This window comes from Macaca fascicularis, chromosome X (assembly GCF_037993035.2).
Source record: "Macaca fascicularis isolate 582-1 chromosome X, T2T-MFA8v1.1".
In the NCBI taxonomy this organism is placed as follows: Eukaryota; Metazoa; Chordata; class Mammalia; order Primates; family Cercopithecidae; genus Macaca; species Macaca fascicularis.
This window is the reverse complement of record NC_088395.1, coordinates 30,687,582-30,708,149: the sequence shown is the minus strand read 5'-3', so window position 1 is coordinate 30,708,149 and position 20,568 is coordinate 30,687,582. Positions and strand designations below refer to the sequence as shown.

The window sequence follows — 20,568 nt, the reverse complement described above, 5'->3', positions numbered from 1 at the left end:
GAACAGTTGCATATGTGTCTTAGTGCAAAATTGATGAGAAGACTCAAGGCACTTAATAAAAGTGAATTCTTAAGTGAGTATACTTAATAAGCAATTAATGAGTATTAGCAAATATGAAGAGACTTCCTTGCTATATTTAGGCCACAGCTTTTAAAGCAGTACACATGCAAGTATTTTCCTCTTAAATTTTATTGTTCTTTCTTCCCAGTCATCAAGCACATATGGAGCTTTCAGCATTTACGTGATCTACCTCGCCTTCTTCACTGTACATTGTACTCACAGAACACTGTACTTTGTTCAAACATCCCAGAAAGATGTCTCACTTTTCCAGCTTCTGCAAAGGTAAAGGTTGCTTGCTCTCCTTCATGACTATCAGATCAGGACTGAGCAGCCCAAAGAGGTGTGACAAAGATGGCACACAGGGGCAGGGGGTTGACCCTGGAGGAAGCTATGAGGGAGGTAAAAACTTTGTCACACTCAATCAGTACTCCTGGATAAATGAGACAGCTATCTTAGGTGCTCTTTCAGAAAAATAAAATTTAATGTTCAAATAATCAATTTTTTTTAACATTCTAGAAAAATTGGAAAATACAGCTAAGCTGAAAGAAAAATTAGAATCATCCATAATTTCTTCCCCCACTCTGAAACAGAGATGGGCTTTTCATTGAATTCTGAGTGGACTGTCATTTTCTCTCCGCTGAGGTTGGGAGAAATTAACTAAATTTTCAATCCCAGTCTCTCTAACCTCTTACTTGGTCTTGCCCATCACTTATACCCCATTTATTTTACAACTTTCATCTGTTCTCTGCTCAGACTCCAAAGAAACATTCTCTGATCTTACCATAACTTACAAAGAAAATCAAACAAAATTCCCAAAATGTTACATAATCCTGTTAACCTCACAAACTATGTCCTTCTCTCACCATTCCTAGATGGTTGTATTTTTGCAAAGCACATATCTTTGGTTTCCTACCTGCTTACATCTCTTTTGACCGTTTGCAATCAGGCTTCTATCTTGAGCATTCTAGTAAAACTTCACTCTTGAAAGTCACCAAATGGCCAGGCATGGTGGCTCACACCTGTAATCCCAGCACTTTGGGAGGCCAAGGTGGGCAGATCACAAGGTCAAGAGATCAAGATCATCCTGGCCAACATGGTGAAACCCCGTCTCTATTAAAAATACAAAAATTAGCTAGGTGTAGTGGCGTGCACCTGTAGTCCTAGCTACTTGGGAGGCTGAGGCAGGAGAATCACTTGAACCTGGGAGGCCGAGTTGCAGTGAGCCGAGATCACGCCACTGCACTCCAGCCTGGTGACAGAGCGAGACTCCATCTCAAAAAAAAAAAAAAAAGTCACCAAATGAAGACCTAATTTCTATGTATAATGGTCCATTCTTGGTACTCAGCCTCTATGACCTCTTAATAATGTTTTGTGCTACTGACCATGCCTCCCTCATAAATATCTCCACCCTGGATTTCCACACTAATGAATAACTTCAGGCTAGGTGCAGTGGCTCATGCCTATAATCCCAATAGTTTGGAAGGCTGAGGCAGGAGGATTGCTTGAGCCCAGGAAGTTGACACAACCTAGGCAATATAGTAAGACCCCATCTCTACAAAAAATTTAAAAATTAGCTAAGTGTGGTGGCATACACCTGTAGTACCAGCTACTCAGGAGGCTGAGGGGGAGAGGATTACTTGAGCCCAGGAGGTCAAGCCTGCAGTACGCTGAGATCTCACTATTGCACTCCAGCCTAGGTGACAGAGTGAGACCCTATCTTATATATATATATAAGATATATATATATATAATTTGTAATCTATATATAATCTATATATAGATATCTATATATATCTATAGATAGATAGATAATCTAGATATATATAACAAAGATAGATATAACAAAGATAGATATAACAAAGATAGATATAGATATAACAAAGATAGATATAGATATATATAACAAAAAATGAGTAACTGCATTGTTTTTCTGACTTCTCTATCCCGGTGCCTGCTACTTCTACTTATGTAAATATCTTCTCTACTTGTGTATTTTTTCTTGGTAATTTCTTCTACTTCTACTGCTTCAAAATCCCCTCTATCTAGGGAAATAGGGAAATTCCAAATTTTCCATCTTTTTTTTTTTGAGGCAGTCTCACTTTGTCACCCAGGTTGGAATGCAGTGATGCAATCTCAGCTCACTGCAGCCTCTGCCTCCCAGGTTCAAGCAATTCTCATGCCTCAGCCTTCTGAGTAGCTGGGATTACAAGCACTTGCCACCACACCCAGCTAATTTTTGTATTTTTAGTAGAGACGGGGTTCTGCCATGATGGCCAGTCTGGTCTCAAACTCCTCACCTCAAGTGATCCACCTGCCTTGGCCTCCCAAAGTGCTGGAATTACAGGTATGAGCCACTGCGCCTAGCCAAAAATTTCTATTTCTATACAGAACTTATTCCACATTTCCAAATGTGTGCAACATATAGTGTGCCAGCACCACAAACATGCTCTGAACAGAAATTCTTCTACTCAGACCCTTTCCACTTTGGCTAAGCCTAACCACAGGGTCCACGTACCTAGATGACATACCTACTTCCCCTCCCTTTCTCCTCTACAGTGCCATGCACATTCACTCATGGCCTCCCTCTGTCTCCATCCTTCTGAGCCCATGTGCTCATTACCAGGACACTATAGTGGCTTCCTCCATGGCGTCTTGGCCTCTAGTCTTTCCTCACTTTCACCCAAGACTGCTACTGACAACTCCAGTCATCTCTGAACACCAGCTCATAAGCCTTCAAAAGTTTCCTACTGCCTATCAAGAAAAGCTCCTTAGCCTGAAATATCAGGCTTCACAACATGATCCTAGCTTTATATTTTTTGTCACTTCCCTACTCTAATGTTCTCTATATTCTCTAAACAAAGTCTTCTATTTCCCCATACGTATCTTTGTTCCATGTTCCCTGTACCCTCCAATACTGCTCATTTTTCAAAGCATCTCGTTACTAAGATAATCTTTTGTAATTTTTATTTCCTCCCATTGAAACCCAACAGCTTTGCTTCAAAGTTTCTCATGGCACATAAGTTCTGATTTATACATGATTAACTGCATATTTGTGTTCTTTTCCCTCAGGGAGATAAATATGAGATCAAAGATCTTATAATTTGTTGTTTCCCTCTTCCAATCTGTAGTAGCTGCAGAGGTACTCAAACAAGTCCTCCCTAACTTAAATTCATCACTTAAGGACTTGGCTGATAATGCTAGCGGGGAGGGGAGTAAAGAGAAGAGGAAAAGCAGGCTACTGTATTGGGTACCTACCATATGCTACATACAGTCATCCCTTGGTATCTGGGGCGGACGGCATTGATTGGTTCCAGGGTCCCCTACCGCCCCAACAGATACTAAAATCCAAGGATGTTCAAGTACTGTGGATAAAATTGTGTCTATTTGCATGTAACCTACATACATCCTTCTCTTGTATGTTTTAAATCATTTCTAGATTATTTATAATACCTAACACAATGTAAATGCTGTGTAAATAGTTGTTATACTGTATTTTAAAATTTGTATTTTTCTGTTGTATTGTTATTTTTTATGGGTTTTTTTCCTGAATATTTTTAATCCACAGATATGGAACCTGCAGATACAGAGGGCTGATTGTACCATGCTAGGCACCTAAAATATAGATAACATTTGATTTACTAGCAGTAGTGTTCCTGGCAGAGGAGGAAAGAAAGAGAAAAATAACCTAATTTTCTACCTTATTTCTCTTGACTCTTGATTCAGCTGCCTGGAACCCAGATTCCAAGAATGTTTCCAGACTCAGGCTGACTCAAATGCTCTTGGTCATGTAATCTCAGATTACCATGACCTGCAAAGAATTCCCACATCCCTTCTCCTCAAAAACTTCTCACACAGGCCGGGCGCGGTGGCTCAAGCCTGTAATCCCAGCACTTTGGGAGGCTGAGACGGGCGGATCACGAGGTCAGGAGATCGAGACCATCCTGGCTAACACAGTGAAACCCCGTCTCTACTAAAAAAAATACAAAAAACTAGCCAGGCGTGGTGGTGGGCGCCTGTAGTCCCAGCTACTCGGGAGGCTGAGGCAGGAGAATGGCGTAAACCCGGGAGGCGGAGCTTGCAGTGAGCCGAGATCGCGCCACTATACTCCAGCCTGGGCGACAGAGCCAGACTCCGTCTCAACAACAACAACAACAACAACAAAATTCTCACACAAATAATGTCACACTCTTGCATGAGAACCGCTGACCCTGCTAGATTACAAGAACGTTTAATCTAGAAATGTTACATATTCCATTATTCACAAAGGAAGAACTTAACCACTGAAGTTAAAATCGATGAGATAATTAGGAAATCCTCAAGAAGAGAACAATTAAATGTAGCCTCTTGCCAGTCGTATAGAAATCTTTTCCATACAGGAGGTAGTATAGTACACAGGTTAAGAACCCTAGCTAAGGAATGAGATGGATCTGGGTGCAAATATTACATCTCCCACTTACTGGTTGTATGCTGTTGCATAAATTATTTTCTTTAATTATCAGTTTCCTGATGTATAAAATGGGAATAATAGGATCTATATGTGGATTAAATGATATCATGTGTTTAAAGCACATGAAACATTATAGGTAACACAATAGCCATTGGCTGAGCTTGTGTTATAATTGTCACTATCATTTCAGCTTTTGAGGCATATTCATTTTTGTTCATGAATACATATACTTGGCAGGTAGCTTTTTTAATATTTAAAAGATTACGTTGGCCAGGAGCGGTGGCTCATACCTGTAATCCCAGCACTTTGGGCCACGCCTTCTGAGTCTGAAGCTGGCACTTTCTTTCTGTTCCACCAATCACTATACTTATTTGAAGGTAATATTATTTATTTATTTATTTATTTATATTTTTATTTTCTTGAGACGGAGTTTCGCTCTTGTTGCCCAGGCTGAAGTACGATAGCGCGATCTCGGCTCACTGCAACCTCCACCTCCCGAGTTCAAGCGATTCTCCTGCCTCAGCCTCCTGAGTAGCTGGGATTACAGGCACGTGCCACCACGCCCAGCTAATTTTGTACTTTTAGTAGAGACGGGGTTTCTCCATGTTGGTCAGGCTGGTCTTGAACTCCCGACATCAGGTGATCCACCTGCCTTGGCTACCCAAAGTGCTGGGATTACAGGCGTGAGCCACCGTGCCCGGCCTACAAATTAAGGTCTTTATAAGATCCATATTCCTTATTCAAAGCACCAAGTAGAAAAAACAAAACAGTACTGGTTTTTAAGTCTGTTTCTTAAACTCACGTATTTTTGGCTTGTCCAATCTGGAAGCACATTTGTCCCACCAATGCAGCAGACTGGTCCCCTAAACACTGAAAGTACAAATGACAATAAAGAACACTGACTAATACAATAGTATTAATTTCCTTTTTAGAAGAGCCATAGGATTTATTTTTCATTTTTTATTTATCAAAGAATGAACTGTCTACATTACTTTGAATTTTCTCCATTTGGCCATTTTCCCCATTTGGTAATACCATTTGTTAATATATAAGAGAATAGGTATGGGAAGGGAGAGTTAAAATTAATTTATTCAAAAGATTCTCAATGGCCTACAGTATGTCACATAAGAACAAGAATTAGCCAATTTTGTGACTTTCACTTGTTTTCCCTAGTTTAAAAAGGGGCAGACTGATGAACTAAGAGGAGGAAAGCCTTGACATGGAAAAGGGTGGGGATGGGAAGATACTTGGTGATGAAACTTACCCCAGATATTGGCACACCTTCCAAGGCCCCAGCTTTCTAATAAAATTTAAAAAAAGGATTATGAATAGTCACAAAATTTTGGCTCTACTAACATAACTGCAACAAGAGTGAACACAAGTAGCAATGTGCCAGAGGATGTGGGCAGACAAGACAAAGAAAGCATTTCAACTAAATGAATGATACAGAGACAGATACTACAAGTATTCCTAGAATGACAGGAAGAGATGTGGCACTGGAGAATGAACATAAAACATTAGACGGGGAGCCAGTAAATGAGGGCTCTACTCTTGGTTAGTTAGTTAGTATTAATCCACTAGCAGGCTGCTGAAACCTCTCAATACATCACATTATTTCTCTACAAAATGGAGATTGGGCTACGTGGTTGCTCAAGTTCATTAGTGCTTTGCTATTATTGCCATTATTAAGAAGTGAAATGACTAATATATTCTTGCAATAGCCATCAAACCAGTATGAAACATATTTATTTTGCAAGGCCATATTTTAGCAACTTTTCTTTCTACTCAAGCTGCTCTAAACACAAGAGTGTTCAGGTATTGGATATTATTTGTTCATAGCAAACATCTTTCTTCAAATTTAGATAAGCAACAGTTAATTTATGTCACAAATACTGGTTTTTATTTTGATCATGATGGCCAGCATTCTAGGAAGAAAAATGAGATTTAAGTGACTGACTGTAGACTTTACAACCTTAATTTTTAAAAAAACATACTAACTTAAGGCAATATTTAATGATATTAAGGAATTAGGAGAACTAAGAAATAGAATCCCTGGCCGGGCACTGTGTCTCATGCCTGTAATCCCAACACTTTGGGAGGCCGAGGTGGGAGGATCACCTCAGGTCAGGAGTTCAAGACCAGCCTGGCCAACATGGTAAAACCCCATCTCCACAAAAATACCAAAATTAGCCATGCATAATGGCAGGTGCCTGTAATCCCAGCTACTCAAGAGGCTGAGGTGGGAGAATCACTTGAACCCAGGAGGCAGAGGTTGCAGTGAGCCAAGATTGTGCCATTGCACTCCAGTCTGGGTGATAGAGTGAGCCTCCGTCTCAAAAAAAAAATATATATATATAAGTAGGAGTGAAGTAGGAGTGATGTACTAGGATGAGCACCAAACTAAAGCTTTGGACCTGACTCCTTGGTCTGCCACGTATAAGCAAATCTCCCAGGCTCTGAGAGCTTTAGATATCCCATCTATTAAAGTGAGGGCAAGAATAGAATCCACCTCACATAGCTACGATAAGGAAGAAATAATAGGATATACGTAGAAACCCTTTACAAAACAGAAAACGTCCTCTAGATAGCTGGTATTATTTTATTTCTTTCATGTTTTCCAGTTAATTCAAAACCTGCTATTTTTATTTACTGTATATATTCTTTGAAAATCTGAACCTGGATATTAAGTAAAGGGTAAATTTCATAAAAGGCTTAAAGTGAATCTATAGGAAACCTAGAAGCTATATATCCTGATATATTTAAATATTATAAGAAGTCTTTGCTTATACTTTCAAAATTAACAAACTATCAACAGGATCTACTATGTGTGTTCAGGCATGTAAAGTGCTCTTTTTTCTTCATAGGGAGGGACCTCTGATGCTCCTCCTGGAGCATCCTTGATGAAGCATGCAGAAAAAGTAACAGTGCATTTCCAACTAACTGGTCTGGAAAGGTGGTCAATATGCCATTTAAAATAGACGTTTCAAACTATATCTATCTAATTGCCCTATTATGGTAAAGCCCAAAGTACATCACAGTTGTACTTTATGAGAATATCAGAATCTCTCATTCCAGGAAACTACCTTAGTCTTTTATTTTAGAATATTACTCTTTAAAAACAAACAGGATTAAGGTTTTTTAAAATTAAAATGTGACTAGAGCTTATAATAATTTGGAAGGTCACGGAAGTTCTAGATATATATGTTTAGTAAATGGACTTCTGCTTGTGTAAAAATAAATGGAAGTGCACTGTATCTTTTCCAAATGAATGGGTACATAATTGGTGGGCAACCTACTCACCAGGCTATGAGAGATTTTCTACAGTCAGCAAGGGGGAAAAAGAAGGATAGAAGCATAATATTTTAAATGCAAGAGAAAACTAGGCCAGTTCAACGTTTTTTTTCTAACCATCCTCTGAAACTATTTCTCAAGCATCATTTCTTTTTCCTTGACCCAAGTCAGTTTGCAGACAGCTATGAAATGATCAAAGCACTTTTACTGTAGATAAGCAATGACTATGGCTCCCTTAAGAAATTCTATGTTGCCTTAAAAAGCTTTATTGTAAATGAAACAGTTAAAAATTCTTGCTCAAGCTTTATCCAGAGCACTTAGTGCTCATCTATATTAACTTTGTAAGTGAAGTTTCTCTTATCTTTCACGAAATGTCTAAGCAATACTTTTTGTAATTTATCGGACTTACTCTTGAGTATTATCATAAATTCCAGATTTTTGTGCTCAAACACCAGTGCAAATCCTCCTAGAGGTTTTCATTCCTGATGTTTAACCACAGACTCTTAATGCACACTTTTTGCTGAAGCTATATCTTTACTGGATTTCAATTAAAACAAAAGTAGGCCGGGCGCGGTGGCTCAAGCCTGTAATCCCAGCACTTTGGGAGGCCGAGACGGGCGGATCACGAGGTCAGGAGATCGAGACCATCCTGGCTAACACGGTGAAACCCCGTCTCTACTAAAAAATACAAAAAACTAGCCAGGCGAGGTGGCGGGCGCCTGTAGTCCCAGCTACTCGGGAGGCTGAGGCAGGAGAATGGCGTAAACCCGGGAGGCGGAGCTTGCAGTGAGCTGAGATCCGGCCACTGCATTCCAGCCTGGGCGACAGAGAGAGACTCCGTCTCCAAAAAAAAAAAAAAAAAAAAAAAAAAGTAAAAATGTCCATTACAGAAACTAGTTTAATTAGCAATCCCAAATCAGAAACAGACTCTTCGGTGGCTCAAGCCTGTAATCCCAGCACTTTGGGAGGCCGAGGCGGGTGGATCACGAGGTCAGGAGATCGAGACTATCCTGGCTAACATGGTGAAACCCTGTCTCTACTAAAAATACAAAAAACTAGCCGGGCGTGGTGGCGGGCGCCTGTAGTCTCAGCTACTTGGGAGGCTGAGGCGGGAGAATGGCGTGAACCCGGGAGGCAGAGCTTGCAGTGAGCCGAGATCGCCACTGCACTCCAGCCTGGGAGACACAGCGAGACTCCGTCTCAAAAAAAAAAAAAAAAGAAACAGACTCTTTGCTTTCAGTTTCTTTGCTAAATTTTGCTCAGGCAGATAAAGAATCTAATATATAACATAGTTTGGCCATAAAAAAAGATACAACGGGAAAAAGAACACTACGAAATATGCAGAGTCTCTCCGCTAAATTAAAAGCAGACACCACAAGTACTAAACAGTTATTTGGATTCAAAGAATAAATTGGCTCATGCCAACATCTAAAGTTAGAGTATCCCATTAATTCTTTTAAAATAATAATACTCAAAGAAAAACCAATTAAAGTTTATAAATGCAAATCCATTGATAAGAAGGGCTTTAAAGTTTTTAAGTTACAAAATATAACACAGTTGACCTTTAAATTTCGAATAGTAAAGGTGTTTTCTAATAAAAAAAACTTTAATTATTAGGTTTTTACTTTTTTGTTGTTGTTGTTGTTTTGTTTTTTTTGTTTTTTTTTTTGTTTTTTTTTACCATTAGGCCATAGATCTCAGAAGAACTCCGGACATTTGGAAGAATTTCCATTGGAATTCCAAAAAATCTGAAAAACAATAAGATTGGGTATTTAACACTGCTTTAAATAGACATATAGAAACATATATATGTATTTAAATGCAAAAAGTGTAAATAACAATTAGAAATGGATGTTTTTGAGCATGGAGTTAGATAGTAATAAATACATAAGCCAACAGAACATAGTTGTATTCTTAGATATTTAACATTCTAACTTTATGCAAGTCAATCAATAAAAATTAGCACACAGAAACCAAAGTACTTTTATAAAGGAACCTAATCTTCCATGAAGAATAATTAATTTGGCCTGTTTATTATATATGCAATAATAGTCTCTCTTTAAAAAACACACAACATAGATTTGCATATTGTAGTTGAAATATCAACAGTTAAATTTTGGTGCTCCACTGACATCTGCAAATAGTAAGATTTCGGTTATAAATAGGTAGTGTATTGGGAAAACTATATGTAGAACAAAGCAGAACTCACTCGCAGAGCTGTTTATCCCATTCCAAAGAATGAATGTTGAAAAGCATAGTCCTACTTGCATTTGTTACATCTGTACAGTGGACACCTCCATTGACTCCTCCTGTCAAACTCTAGACAGAATAAAAAAGACAGGTTAAATTTGTACTTATTTGCAATTTAATTTACATATTGTTAAGGGTCATAATCAGCAGAGCATATAAAGCAAAACAATGGAACATTACATTTATCTAGTTTTCTAGTTTACAGCAGTGTCCAATAGAAATAAAATGTGAGCCACATATGTAATTTTAGATTTTCTAGTAGCTATGTTGAAAGTATACAAGAAACAGGTAGAATTAATCTTAATACTGTGTATTTTATTTAACCCAATATATCCAAAATATCATTTCAACATATAATCAGTGAAAATATTGAGACATTTTACCTTCTTTTTTCTGTACTAAGTCTCTGAAATCTGGTGTATATTCCATGCTTACAGCAAACCTCAATTTGATCATGTTTCAAGTGCTCAATAGCCAAATGTGGCTAGTGGCCAGCTTATCAGCACAATTCCAGTTACTTGATGGATAAATAAAAAATCAGTTTTGTTTTCATCCTATTATGTTTAGAAAACTCAGAGTCTTATTAAATTTGGCAAGATGAAATAAATTGAAATATTTGCCTCACAAGGATTATTAGAGAATTCTGTGTTGTTGTTATCTCTGTTTTTTTGTTGTTGTTTCTGCTGTTGTTGTTTAAACAATTCGCATTATGCTGCCTACACTCACCTAAGCATATATCTTAAAAGGAGAGTTTTAAACTTTCTTTCTCAGGTATACCCACATGCCTGAACTGGAGGCACTGCTGCCTTCCTTTACATGGAAGCAATAAGAGGTAGGAAAGGAACAAAGGTCGATAAACAGCATCCAGTGGGTTATAGCCAAAATGTGCTCCCTTGAGTCTCCTGCAGCTCACGGTTTCCACATCTTGCCTTACTCTGGTCGATGCAATTGTCAAAGGTACTCATTCGACTGTGACTGACACACGTGAAAATGGCTGGCCATGAACACAAAGCACATTCTGTCCTGGCCAAGCACATGGAGAGGTGAAGAATGTGCCTCTTCCTGATACGGGTTCTGAAAGACCTGCTCTGTGGATCTGGCAAGTGAGAGTGGGGACAATACTTCCTTGACGTTCCTTGAATGTTGAAAAAGATCATTACATACTGAAATATTTACAAATAAAATGAAATGTCTGGCATTTGTTTTAAAATTATCTGTGGGGAGAAAGAATATGTGAGTATAGTAGAAACAAGATTGGCCATAGGTTGATGATTGCTGCGTGTTCAGCTTAGGCAAAGAGATTCTGAATAGAAATGTCCACTATGATTTAGTTTCATATTATGGCTTGATTATACGAGACAGTTGTGTAATGTTGAAAGCAAAACATAAAAGTACTCTAAGTATTTTATCCTGCTAAAGTGTTATTTTGTCTAAGACATGGCTAGTGGGAAAGGAGTATATAACAAACAATAGAGAAAGGGTACCTAAATTACTCATCCTAAAGATAATAGATATGAGATACAGTTTTGGTAATTATCCTTCGTTTTCACTGAAATAAAACAAGAAAAAATAAAGAGGAAGTAGGCAAAAATCCTTCTCGAATGGAAGCTGAAATGTTCTCCTGCTGCTTCTTGAGTGGTTTTTCTTCATAATGCTGCTAATTAAAAAGTCTGACCTGCTAGTAGAAAACAATAGGCAAGGCAGTCTAGAAAAATTTCTGAAAAAATTCTCCATATATCCATTATATTTAAACATACCCAAATAAGCCATGAATCAATAGTCCCAAAAAGAGCTCGTTTTTCTTCAACGGCCTTTTGAACTTTTCTCACATTGTCAAGGAGCCAACGAAGTTTCACTGCACTGAAGTAAGTGCTAAGTGGAAGGCCTGTCTTGGACTAAAACAGTTGTGAAGTTCAGTTAGCAAATGAAATGTGTAACAGTTTAAAACAAAACCACCAAACCAAAGAACTCAACAAATCACAAAATATTCAAAGACCCTGAAGGCAATCCCATAGTATTATGAATAAAAATACTTTTCCTGTCTCATGGCACAGGAAAGCATGTTCATGAACAAAGATTAGGGTGACATGTTTACAGTTCAAAGGGCATCCACGTAGCAAGGTAAAGAAAAAATTAAATGACACAACATCCTGTAATTAGATAGTGACAATGCAGATGTTGATTTTTGCAATAAATTAGTATTGTATGTATAACCTAGTTCAAAACTATGCTGTTTATTTTATATTCCATAAAAATGGTATTTAAACTATTAAAAATCAGAGAGTATACCAAATCATAAACTAATGATCATAACCAGAAAACTTTTAAAACAATAAGACTTAATAACATATTTTACATATATACACACACATGTTCAAATAACATAACATGAAATTAGTAGACACTAAAGTAGAACTCAAAGACATGCCAAATCAAAGCAACACAGGGCCAGGTGTGGTGATTCATGCCTGTAATCCCAACACTTTGGGAGGCTGAGGCGGGTGGATCACTTGAGGTCAGGAGTTCAAAACCAACCTGGCCAACATGGTGAAACCCCGTCTCTACTAAAAATATAAAAATTTAGCTGGGCATGGTAGTGAACACCTGTAATCTCAGCTACTTGGGAAGGTGAGACAAGAGAATCGATTGAACCTGGGAGGCAGAGATTGCAGTGAGCCAAGATCACGCCACTGCACTCGAGCCTGGATGACAGAGCGAGATTCTGTCTCAAAAAAATAAATAAAAAATGAATAAAACAACACAGAATTACTCTATATAAAACAGCAGTTGCCTAAATTTAGCAAATATATTAAACAGAGGGAACATGAACTGAAGAAAGGTTAATGGGTAAAAATGAAACACACATGTGCTTACCAATCTTCCTTGAGAACGGGTCAAACCCAACTCATTTGTGGTTAGTATATTAAACACTAAATGCATATATAAAGGCTGATTAAAGTTAACTAGTTAAGAAAATACACACACAAAAATAATGCAACTATGTTCCCCTCCCCATCCCTATTCTCATTTGTCACCTAACTACAGAGAGTGATAACTTTTTCCCTCCTATCTCATACAAGTATGGTTTTGTAAGAAAACTCAAACCAAAATATGTAATACTCTAATGCAACCTGTAAATTAAAAATCTTAACTCAAGGTTTTCTAGCTTTCTTAAAAAAAAATAATAATAATCAATGTACAAAAATAATGAAAAGAGACCAGGCACAGTGGCTCACATCTGTAATCCCAGCACTTTGGGAGGCTGAGGCAGGCGGATCACCTGAGCTCAGGAGTTCGAGGCCAGCCTGGCCAAGACGGTGAAACCCCGTCTCCACTAAAAAATAGAAAAAAAATTAGCTGGGCTTGGTGGTGCATGCCTGTAATCTCAGCTACGGTGGAGGCTGAGGCAGGAGAATCATTTGAACCCGGGAGGTGGAGGTTGCAGTGAGCAGAGATTGTGCCACTACACTCCAGCCTGGATGACAGAGTAAGACTCTATCTCAAAAAAAAAAAAAAAAAAAAAAAAGGAAGGAGATAATTTATGGAAATATTATTTAATTTGAAGGACCAAGGGTCATCCCAAAAGACGACCTGGGAAGATCTCACAAAGTCAATGGCAAGGTAATACATAATATCTTATTTTCATGATGGGGGTAGAAAGTGTAAAAGTTGCCTAAAATGACATTGGAGAGAAAAACATGCATCCCTTGAAGCAGAGTGCAGCTGGAGGTGAGGATGAGGGTTGGGCAGGGTGATGAAGGGAACGGAATAGAAAATGATTTATTCAGGACAAGTCTGAAGTTATTGTGGGGGGACGGAATGGTCAGATTACTGCAATTAATGGGATTTCAACAGTAGTTTTAGAAGAAAATGACACAAGCATCCAACTGACAAATAAAAAGGGGATAAACAACAACAACAAAAACACAAAAAACGGCCGGGCGCGGTGGCTCACGCCTGTAATCCCTACACTTTGGGAGGCCGAGGCGGGCGGATCACGAGGTCAGTAGATCGAGACCATCCTGGCTAACACGGTGAAACCCCGTCTCTACTAAAATACAAAAAATTAGCCGGGCGCGGTGGCGGGCGCCTGTAGTCCCAGCTACTCCGGAGGCTGAGGCAGGAGAATGGCGCGAACCCGGGAGGCGGAGCTTGCAGTGAGCCGAGATGGTGCCACTGCACTGCAGCCTGGGCGACAGAGTGAAGACTCCGCCTCAAAAAAAAAAAAAAAAAAAAAAAAAAAAAAAAAAAAAAAAAAACCACACACACAAAAAACAAAAACAGAAAAAGGGAACTTCCTTTTAGATGCTAGAAGAACTTGGCCTTGACCTTGCTAAAAAAAATTCCTTGCCTATTTTAAAAATTCACTCTCCCTTCCTTTATGTGAAGAGGGATCTATATAAGGACTGAAAAGTAGGCAGTTTTATTAGCCTTCTTCATATGAAGAAAGTGGAAGAGGGGTTCAATAAAGAGCTAGAGCATTTTCTACTTTCTCTCTCTCCCTGAATCCAGATGCTTAAAAACTCAAAAACAGCCAGAACATTCTTTGATGGGCAGTAGAAAATAACAGGGATAGATTTGGAAAGCATAGTTCAATTATAGAAAGCACACCGCCCCCAGCACTTTGGGAGGCCGAGGCGGGCAGATCAGGAGGTCAGGAGATTGAGACCATCCTGGCTAACACAGTGAAACCACATCTCTACTAAAAATACAAAAAATTAGCTGGGCGTGGTGGCATGTGCCTGTAGTCCCAGCTACTCAGGAGGCTGAGGCAGGAGAATTGCTTGAACCCAGGAGGTGGAGGTTGCGGTGAGCCGAGATTGTGCCATTACACTCCAGCCTGGGCAACAAGAGTGAAACTCTGTCTCAAAAAAAAAAAAAAAAAAAAAGAAAGCACCCCTAGGGAAGTTATGACTGAAGCCACTGGGACACATTATAATCTCCTCCAGCCTGTCAATTTTGTGGTATTATTGTTCCAATCCACCACAGAGCAGGAAAGACAGGAAGGTAAAGACTTGAGTTGGCCTCAATTATCCGGGAAAAAGATTCTATAAATTGTATCAAATAACTATTGTACCATAAGATGCTTCTTTCTAGTGAAATCTGCAACCTTTTTTTAAAAAAAGAAATATTCTTGTAGTATACTTTTGAAGAAATTCTTACCTTGACAAAGTTATTATTTCCTGGAATTCTTTTACTAAGACTCTCAACGGTAGACTGGGTTCTTAGATCAAGCCACACTATAGACCAAAATAAAATAATATACATGAAAAACTTCATTTAAAAAATAAGAACTTACTGAAATCACCATCAAGGATAAAAGATTGATTAGTTTCTATAAGGAATTAAAATGCTATAGCTTTCAAGAGATAGAAATTAGAAAATTAGAAATGAATGGGCATATTGTTAGATAAAAATAAATTTATGAGAGGATTTAAAGCTTTTATGCAAAATTACAGACCAAGTTAGGAGAATAATACAAACCTTAGAGTGCTTATTTTATATTATTTTTATAGAACAAAACTACAAAAAATATTTGGAATATAGATTTTCTAAGCACACATGAGGCCAGAGAATATCTAAAAGCTAGGCAGGCTAGTTGGTAGCACAAAATGCAAAACCCAGGATCATCATACCATATATAAAGTGTGCATCTTAACAAACTAGGGAGCAATTTGTAACAAAGACAAAGTAGAGAACTTGATTCTATTATTGAGGAAACAAAAGATTCCGTCTGTTATATATAAAATGCTTATTTACATTGAAATCTTTCCAAGTATGCTAGACCCGGAATCGTTAGAATACTTTTAAAGGCACCATTCTTTCTCTCTGCTGGACTATAGAAAAAAAAAATCTCCATTTTAATGGATCAACATTATCTTTACTAAGTAGCTATTATCTACTTTCTAACCCCCTGGTGGAAAGGATTTCTATTTTGCTTCATGATAGTAGGCTTGAGGAAGAGGAAACATTAAATAGTACATAAAGTAATTGTGAAAGGCAGCCAATAGAATCATCTGAATTTTATTTGCCAGATTTAAGTTTTGTACTTAAACTTTGATAACTTTTAATCTATTTGTGGTCATTTGATATTTTTAGGACACTGACTGCTCAGATACCTCCTGAAAAGACTCAGTCTCATAGTCTATTTAAAGGACTCCAGGGAAGACTATGCAAGCTTGCCCACTACCACATATTTGAATGGTAGCAATCACTGTGTAGTTTGGTTAACTCTTCTCTATTACTCCATTCTCTTCATTAAAAAGCAGTTATTTCCTGTAGTAAATGTTAATCAATTCTTTCTAATTACTTATGCTGTCATTTCCCTGGAGGGCCCTGCACTTCATTTTGACAGTGGCTACTTCCCACAAGATTGAAACTGGGGACTTCAGGACAAGATACTGGTTTCTGTAGGTGGGAAAAGCAGCAAGAAAAGACTCATCACAACCAAGAAAACAGGAGGGAAAAGAGAAAGACCATGAAAATAGATGGCCTATAATAGATAACGTCTGCATTTGCTGTCCAGTATCTACTCCTCCTGCATCTGTTGGGGAGAGGTATTTTGAATTCTTTTTAGGAAATCGGTCCGCCCTCATCCTCAGCCATGTAGTGTGCCTGAGATTTGATCTTACTCTCAGCTCCAGGAATGGGTCTGGATCCCAGTGACTGGATCAGGAGATAACATGTGGTCAAAAAGATTTGTGCTCAGTCTGCAAGAGTCCCTCTTCTCAGTTGACCTTGGCAGTGTGTGGCTTGGGCCTGCTGCCCTCATGAAGGGAGAATTGAATATGCCACATCAGGAGCCATCCCAGAAAAGGCAGGCTTGAGGGGGATGCAAGTGATACTGTCTGAGTCTGGAATCAAACAGCACCTGAACGTAGCTACCCTTGGACTGCTGCTTCCATGAGCAAAAGAACTGCCCCCTGCTTTAAATTTCATTTAGTTGAAATAGAATTTTATATTATTTACACTGTGATTGATATAAGCCATTAGTGACATCATCATGGAGTGGCAAGATCTCCCATGTCCAGGGAACAAGGGCAGTCTACTTTTACACTGTGACAAAAGTGGACCTTCCTTACAGGTAAGCAATCCTAGCAGGTGTTATTGGCTTACAGAAATAACTAGAAAAAGTAGAAGAATTAGAAAAGTTTTAAATCTATGATAGGTAGAATTAACAAGCACATCTCAATACTCAGTGTTTCAAACTACAGTGAGCTATGAGTTTAAAAATGAATTTAGTGAGTTTTGATTGCCTACTTTAAAAATTGAAATAGGATGAATTAGAATGGAAAATATCAGAGTTCACTGCACTGGGTAAGATAAATATTGATTTGTGAAACTTTTGTTTTAGTTATGTGGATTTGCCGAATCATTATGTAAAATGCAATTCTTACCAAGGGGCATGAACAAATACATTTGAAAGCCACTACTCTAGGCTTTTTTGGTTAATGACTTAAAATATTCTAGACCAGTGTTTTTTCATATTTTAATGGATATAACATTCACAAGGGAGCTTAAAGATGGGCTCCATCCCCATAAATTCTAGGATAGAAGTTCTGGGAATGAGGCCCAGAAATCTGAATTTTAAATAGGTGCCCCATTTTGAGAAACACTGCTAGACTTCACAGCAGTGGTTATTTCCTCTAAAGCATACCATGACTACCTGGAAAACCTTAAAATCCAGGCCCTACCTTGCATGATTCTGATTGCAGGTCTAGGCAAGGCCTGAGCTCTGAGTCTCTGTACTTTTGTTAAAAGTATCTCAAGTAATTCAGTATAAAACTAAAATACGAGAACCTCTTTTCTTTCTCTTTCTCTCGCTCTCTTTTTTTTTTTTTTTTTTTTTTTTTTGAGACAGAGTCTCGTGCTGTGGCCCAGTCTGGAGTGCAGTGACGCAATCTCGGCTCACTGCAGCCTCCGCCTCCCGGGAGAAATTCTTTTCATCTTTTGAAGAGCATGTTCTTTAAAATACTAGGTGTGTTCCAATTATTTGTTAAAAAAAAAAAAAATCTAAAAGAACCCCCCAATTGAGTCCCAGTGGCCCTGTGATTCTATTGTTTATTAGCAAGGACCACTTAGGCACTTTATTCCTCACTTGAAAGTTTGCAGCTATGACTGACAATAGCGGTAAACACAGAGTTAAATCCTCACCACAAAGAATCAAAACACTGGATGTGAAATCAGGGAGACCAAAATTCAATGTTTGGCTTTGCCAACAATAAGCTATGTGACTTAGGCAATTCATTTTACCCTTCTTGGTCTGGATTCTGTAAATATAAAATAAGGAGGCTGGACTAGATGGTCTCTAAAGTCTTTCTCCTTCCATTGTTCCATGATCATAGAAAGCTGTCGTAAGAATTACTTTGTTTTTACAGCCAGACGTTAAGGCAGTTAGAATACATGGAATGCATTAGTAAAACTGCCAAAGAGAAAACTATCAGTGTTTGGTACACTACCAAGCAATTCACAAATGCTCAAAATTAATTGAATTAAGAACAAAAAAATTAGAAAACTCATTAAAGAAGCTAAGACGGCAGAATTAGACTTGCAGAAGAGACCAAAGCCAAAGAGAAGACTCCCAAGCTGGAGGACTAAGCCCCTTGTGTAGGTAATCTCTGAGAACAATCAAAAGGAATGACAGATCCAGATCTGGCAGCAGAAGTCAATTTCCCCCAACATATAGGACTTGGGAGGCTGGGAAGTGAGCAATAGCCAGAGCACCAATACCTGAGGAAGTACCAGCAGCTGGAACTGAAGAGCCAGAGGGAACAACGGCAACTGGAACTGAAGGGCCAGGAGAAACTGGAGCAGCTGGAGCATTAGAAGAAATAAGGGCAATTCATGCTAGAGATGGCCAGGTTCAAGGTCTCTTGTTGACCATGTAGGAAATGATAGATCACTTGGGCAAGTTCGTCAGAATGAACATTTTTCTACACACTGGAGTGTAGAAAAAGAAAAGGAAGAGGCGGGGAGCAGAAAGGGAACAAAGGAAGTCCAGTATGAATCTCTGATTCAATAATATTTTCATTTGGATGAAGACAGGTAAATACCTGCTTCTTGTTTAGGATGACTCTTCTCTACCTGGCAACATATATGCATCCTAATTAGAAAAGTGGCTCAGGTGGTAATCGACTATTCATTCAACCACTAAATTGAAATGATGGATGGTGTACTGAGGAAGCACAATCCTAGGGGATGTTAGAAAGGAATGGCAAGGAGCATGCTACAGTCTGTGTTGTGACCATCTGCACTAAGACATGAAAGGGCTGTTTTGGGAAGGCAGGTCCCCAAGAAAGCACTTTCCTGGTAAGATAGCTGGGAGTAAAAGGCACCTCCACAGAAGGGAGCAACGTGTCTAGAGGGAACAGGGGATTGCTAACTTCCAAAGTAATTAGGAAAAAAAATAGAAGGAAAATAGATGCTAGGGAGTCAGAACACTAGACAGCCCACTTCTAGAAGGTATATCCCTCCCCTTATCTACACCAAGTAAAGCGGAATTAAATGGTCAAGCCCACCAAATAAGTAAGTTAATAAAAACAACTTGGACGATCTGAACTTATTTGTATTAAATAGTCACATCCAATCTGTCTGGTAGATTTAGTTTGTTCTGGAAAAAACAAAAAGTTTGAAGAGTGAAGATAAATGTAGTTGCCTCAATCCCCATGGACTAGAGTTAGTGACATAGTAACAAACAGTACAGAGGAATAAATTATTTTTAAAATATTTAGAATAATAAAACCTCATAAATTTCCAGTGTTTCATTAGTCATAACAATAGAAGGAAAAACAAAACACAGTAAAAAAAAAAAAAACCCCACTAAAATCATCTAACTGATTTCCAGTTGACTAGAAACAAAGACAAATAATAAATCTTCTCTGAAATGGTCTGTCATGAGCTGCTAGGGTGATAGGAAGTGAGGTGAAGGTGAGGCTCCAGGTTACGGAACACATCCTAAGCACAGACTGCTGACAGTTACACAAAGTGTTACATACGGGGTTGTTTCTCCCACAAGAGACATGATAGTAAAACAGATTTAGTTATGGCATTTTACTATTTGTCAAAAGCTAAGCTATTAATTAAGCTGGGTAAGTGGTCATTTGCAAGGTGGAAGAGACTACATTGATGGCTGCCCCTCACCTTCATTCTCAGAAACAGGTGGGGCCAAAAGTAAACCAGAGAGTTGGGAAGGAAAAATTGATTTACATATATGCCAAAAGGCAGGGGCTAAAGCCAATTTCAGCTCTTGGGTATAAAATGCCAAAATATCAATGACTGACTTGAGTGTGGGTGATCCCAGGTAGGCTCTGCATTTCCCCTAGGAACACCTGTCATGTATAAACCAATCATTTCATCTGGCATTACTAGATGAAAAAAGCTATCAGCCAATTCAGAACAGTGGCCCTAGCTAACAATTACTGAAGCCTTAGAGTCTGTCAGGCCCTGGCTTAAGTATCCTACATATATTAACGCACTGATCTACACCTCAAGCCTATAAGGTATACACTTTTCGTCTCCCC

General features: G+C 38.6%; 1 protein-coding gene across 36 annotated transcripts in view; it reads right to left on the bottom strand.

Moving 5' to 3' along the window:
• GK (glycerol kinase) overlaps positions 1-20,568 on the bottom strand; it is an 81,221-nt gene that overhangs the window by 27,118 nt on the left and 33,535 nt on the right. For 12 of the 36 annotated variants that reach the window (XM_074028937.1, XM_074028941.1, XM_074028942.1 and 9 more), the window contains 6 exons: positions 15,212-15,288; positions 11,806-11,943; positions 10,008-10,117; positions 9,480-9,546; positions 5,772-5,807; positions 5,310-5,377 (listed from right to left, as the gene is read on the bottom strand). In XM_074028937.1, coding sequence (XP_073885038.1) covers positions 5,310-5,377; positions 5,772-5,807; positions 9,480-9,546; positions 10,008-10,117; positions 11,806-11,943; positions 15,212-15,288 — 496 coding nt within the window. Of the gene's footprint in view, positions 1-5,309; positions 5,378-5,771; positions 5,808-7,807; positions 7,826-9,479; positions 9,547-10,007; positions 10,118-11,805; positions 11,944-15,211; positions 15,289-18,778; positions 18,863-20,568 lie in introns of all 36 variants that reach the window. The other 24 variants (XM_065538302.2, XM_074028940.1, XM_005593232.5 and 21 more) reach the window with 3 other exon arrangements.